This window comes from Cebus imitator, unplaced genomic scaffold (assembly GCF_001604975.1).
Source record: "Cebus imitator isolate Cc_AM_T3 unplaced genomic scaffold, Cebus_imitator-1.0 Scaffold51, whole genome shotgun sequence".
NCBI classification, from domain to species: Eukaryota; Metazoa; Chordata; class Mammalia; order Primates; family Cebidae; genus Cebus; species Cebus imitator.
The window spans coordinates 8,882,228-8,886,743 of NW_016107366.1; the positions used below are offsets into that span (position 1 = coordinate 8,882,228).

The 4,516-nt window shown below is 41.8% G+C and overlaps 1 protein-coding gene across 6 annotated transcripts in view; it reads left to right on the forward strand.

Annotated features, from left to right (window-relative positions):
* Positions 1 to 4,516, forward strand: part of ZCCHC17 (zinc finger CCHC-type containing 17) — a 70,320-nt gene that overhangs the window by 13,601 nt on the left and 52,203 nt on the right. For 3 of the 6 annotated variants that reach the window (XM_017527874.2, XM_017527876.2, XM_017527875.1), the window contains exon 2: positions 1,163 to 1,283. The exons of the other annotated variants lie outside the window; for them this stretch is intronic. In XM_017527874.2, the coding sequence (XP_017383363.1) occupies positions 1,218 to 1,283 (66 nt within the window). In that variant the 5' untranslated portion in view covers positions 1,163 to 1,217. The remainder of the gene's footprint in view (positions 1 to 1,162; positions 1,284 to 4,516) is intronic. 6 annotated transcript variants of the gene reach the window in all.

Here is a 4,516-nt window from a genome sequence, read left to right on the forward strand (position 1 = left end):
CTGCAACCTCCGCCTTCTGGGTTCAAGCAATTCTTCTGCCTCTGCCTCCTGAGTAGCTGGGACTACAGGCGCATGCCACAATGCCCAGCGTTTTTTAGTAGAGATGGGGTTTCACCATGTTGGCCAGGATGGTCTCGATCTCTTGACCTCGTGGTCCACCCACCTCAGCCTCCCAAAGTGCTGTGATTACAGGCATGAGCCACGATGCCCGGCGGTCACTTCAGATATAACACCTAGCATAGTAGTCATGAGAATGGACTCTGAAACAAACAAAAAAATAAAAAACAAAAAATAAATAAAGAGAATGGACTCTGGAGTCAGCCAGTTTGACTCCCCATTTCCTGGCTTTTTGACATGCTTAGTGATTTGACTTCTGGAAGCCTTTGTTTTCTCATCTGTATAATCCCACATTTTAAGAGTTTTAAGAATTTGTTTTGTTTTGTTTTGTTTTGTTTTTGAGGTGGAGTTTGCTCTGTTCCCCAGGCTGGGGTATGGTGGTGTGATCTCAACTCAAAGCAACCTCTGCCTCCCAGGTTCAAGCGATTCTTCTGCCTCTGCTTTCCTAGTAGCTGGGACTACAGATGCCTGCCACCACGCCTGGCTAATTTTTGTATTTTTCATAGAGATGGGGCTTTGCAGTGTTGGCTAGGTTGGTCTGGAACTCCAGACTTCAGGTGATCTGCCCACCACAGCCTCCCACAGTGCTGGGATTACAAGCGTGAGCCACTGTACCTGGCCTGAGTTTTGAGAATTAAATGAGATTGCATGTCTAGTGTTTAGCACAGTACCTGGACATAGTACATACTCCATTAATGTTAGTTTTTATTACTGTTATTCCATTTTTTTGAGATCTAGTCAAACATACCCTCTTTTCCCACCCCCCCACCAAAATTCTTCCCCTGGCCAAAAAAAAGCAATTTAAAAAACCAAAAATCAAACACAACAAATTTAGTAGTCTAATGGCCTTGGGTAAGTAATAGATTGTTAAGAAATTGGTTCAAGATTTCCCAAACTCCCCACAATTAGAATAAACAAGATATTTGGATAAAAGCGTAAGATGTTAAATCTAGTGGTATTCTATAGAAATAGCTGTGAATTGTCTGCGTATTCATTGTTTTAACACAGGTATCTCTCTAATTGGTGTCTAATTTCTTTATGACAGGACACTTTTATTAGCTTTAATAGAACAGAAATGGAGGAGCCATAGAATATTAAAGATGAATTCAGGAAGGCCCGAGACCATGGAAAACTTGCCTGCTCTCTACACTATTTTCCAAGGAGAGGTATATTCTTTTGTGCTTTGAAAGCCTACCATTTATGTTAAGAATAGACTGAGGGTGACAACTGGGTTTGATGTTCCTGTCCACTTAAGTCTGTCTCGAGCATTACAGCTTAAATGGGAAGGGCCAGTGGAATATCTGGCAATCACATGTGCTTTCTCTAAGCTCCAGATATTTAAGTGCATAGTTGACATCATCATTGGAATATCAGCATTTCTAATTTATGTTTTAAACTGAATTTGTTTTTTCACTGCTGTGGTTTGAACATGTCCCCTAAAAAGCATGTTTTGGAAACTTAATCCCCACTGTATCAATGTTGGGAGGTAGGGCCTAGTAGGAGGTATTTAGGTCATGAGGGCTCCGACCTCCTGAATGGATTAATGCCAATTATTGAAGGGCTTGAGGCTGTGAGTTTGATCCCTTTCTCTCCTTCTTACCCTCTTACCTTCCACCATGGGATGACATAACAAGGAGATTCTTGCCAGATGCTGGCACCTTGCTCTTGGACTTCCCAGCCTCCAGAACTATAAGCCAAATAAATTTCATTTCTTTATAAATTATCCAGTCTCTGGTATTCTGTTATAATAACACAAAACATACTGAGACATTCAACTGATTTGATTCTCTTCTAGATTTTTTTCACCTCAGCAAATAGAACCATTATCCTGCAGGTTCCCAGACTACACATCTGACCATCATCCTTGATTTCTCTTTTGATTTGATTTAGATTTTCCCTCCCACTCCAGTCTGTTTGCTAGTTCTAATTATATCCCTGGTCTGTGTACTTCTTTATCCCCCTGGCACCCTATTAAAACTCTTCATTCCGGCCGGGCGTGGTGGCTCACGCCTGTAATCCCAGCACTTTGGGAGGCAGAGGCGGGTGGATCACGAGGTCAACAGATCGAGACCATCCTGGTCAACATGGTGAAACCCCGTCTCTACTAAAAATACAAAAAATTAGCTGGGCATGGTGGCGCGTGCCTGTAATCCCAGCTATTCAGGAGGCTGAGGCAGGAGAATTGCCTGAACCCAGGAGGCGGAGGTTGCGGTGAGCCGAGATCGCGCCGTTGCACTCCAGCCTGGGTAACGAGCGAAACTCCGTCTCAAAAAAAATAAATAAATAAAAATTAAAAAAAAAATGAAACTCTTCATTCTTGCCTGGTGTTTACTGGGATCCCTGCCTCATTGTAGCTCCTCTCCAGTCTGTTCTTCACATTGCAACTAGCATAAGACTATTGTTTTTTAAAAAATTATTTATAAAAAATTGAGATGGGATCTCACTATATTGCCCAGGCTGGTCTCAAACTTCTGGGCTTAAGTGATACTTCCACTTCAGCCTCCCAAAGTCTTGGAGTTAACAGGCATTAGTCACTGTGCCTGGCCTAAAATAAAATTTTTAAAGTAGGTTGGACATGTTGCTTTCTCACAACTCTTCAGAAGCTTCTCATTACAATTGAATACAAACTCATTTTCATGGACCTTCCACAAGTTGGCCTCTGCTTGCTCTCACAATGTTGTTTGCTCTGCCCTGTTCGTAGTCAAGACAACTGGCCTCCTTAAGAGCTCTGAACAGTCTTGAGTTCTTGGTGTCTCTTTAGGATTTTTGTACATGCTGGGTTTTTTTAGTCCGTCTGTGCTGCTATAACAAAATACCTGAGATTGGGTAATTTATAAAGAACAGAAATTTATTTCTTACAGCTCTGGAGGCTGGGAAATCTAAAATCAAGTTGTCAGCAGATCTGGTGTCTGGTGAAGACTACTCTCTGTTTCCAAGATGGCACCTTTCTGCTGCATCCTCTGGAGGGAAGAAATGCTGTGTCCTCATGACAGAAGGAATAGAAGGAGTGAACTCACCCTTTCGAGCCCTTTTATGAGGCACTCATCCATTCATGAGGGCAGAGCCTAAAAGCCTCATCTCTTGATGATATTGAATCGGGGATTAGGCTTCAAAGTGAATCTTAAAGAGATACCAAAGTTCATGTTGAACTTTAATCCCCAATGTGCAGATATTAAGAAGTGGTATTAAAAGATATTAATCACTTGGGAAGTGATTAAGTCATGAAGGTGCTCTGCCCTTGTAAATGTGATCAATGCCCTTATAAAAGAGGCTACAGAGAGCTGCCTGACCTCTCCGTTCCTTCTGCCATGTGAAGACACAGCATTTGTCACCTCCAAAGGACACAAGAACAAGGCACTATCTTGGAAGCAGAGAGTGAGCCCTTATAAGACACAGAATCTGCTGGCGCCTTGATCTTGAACTTCCCAGCCTCCAGAACTGTGAAACATAAATTTCTATGGTATTTTGTTATAGCAGCACAAACAGACTAAGTCACTCTTCCTTTTAACTACCCACTTTCCCATCATCTTGTCTTCATCCTTTAGGTCTCAGCCTTAATGTTGTCTCCTCAGAGATTTTTTTACCCATCCTATAGGTTTGTGCTGTGTTTAATTGTTTACTTGTTTAATGTCTATCTTCCTCACAAGACACTAAGCTCCATGAGGGCACAGTTCTGTCTGTTTTGTTGTATATCTCAGTCTTAGGTGGATGGGTAGAAAATAGTAAGTGCTCGATACATTTTTGATGACAGAATGAATTATCAGCGTTTGGCAGAGAAGACATTATATTTGTTTCAAGAGCAGAGGCTTTGGAACCAGACAAAGTCAGGATTCTAGTCTCGGCTCTTTTACTTACTATATGAGCCTTTAGGCTGTCACTTAATCTCTTTGAGCCTTAGTTTTTCGAAATTCCATTTATTCACAGTAATTCTCTTTCATAGAATTACTGTGATGGTTAAATATGCTATCATCTATAAAAATACGATGCCTGACACATAGTAGGAATTAATTAACATTGGCTCCTTCCTCTTTAAGTGAAACTAAAGCCAAAAAATTGTTCTCAGTGTCTTATGAGAACACGTTTCTTTTCTTTTTCTTTTTTTTTTTTTGAATTGGAGTTTTGCTCTTGTCGCCCAGGCTGGAGTGCAATGGCGTGATCTCGGCTCACTGCAATCTCTCTGCCTCCCAGGTTGAAGTGATTCTCCTGCCTCAGCCTTCTGAGTAGCTAGGATTACAGGCACCTGCCACCACACCCAATTAGTTTTTGTATTTTTAGTACAGACAGTGTTTCACCATGTTGGCCAGGGTAGCCTCAAACTCCTGAACTCAGGTGATCCACCCACCTTAGCCTTCCAAAGTGCTGGGATTACAGGTGTGAGCCACTGTACTGGGCCTTTTTT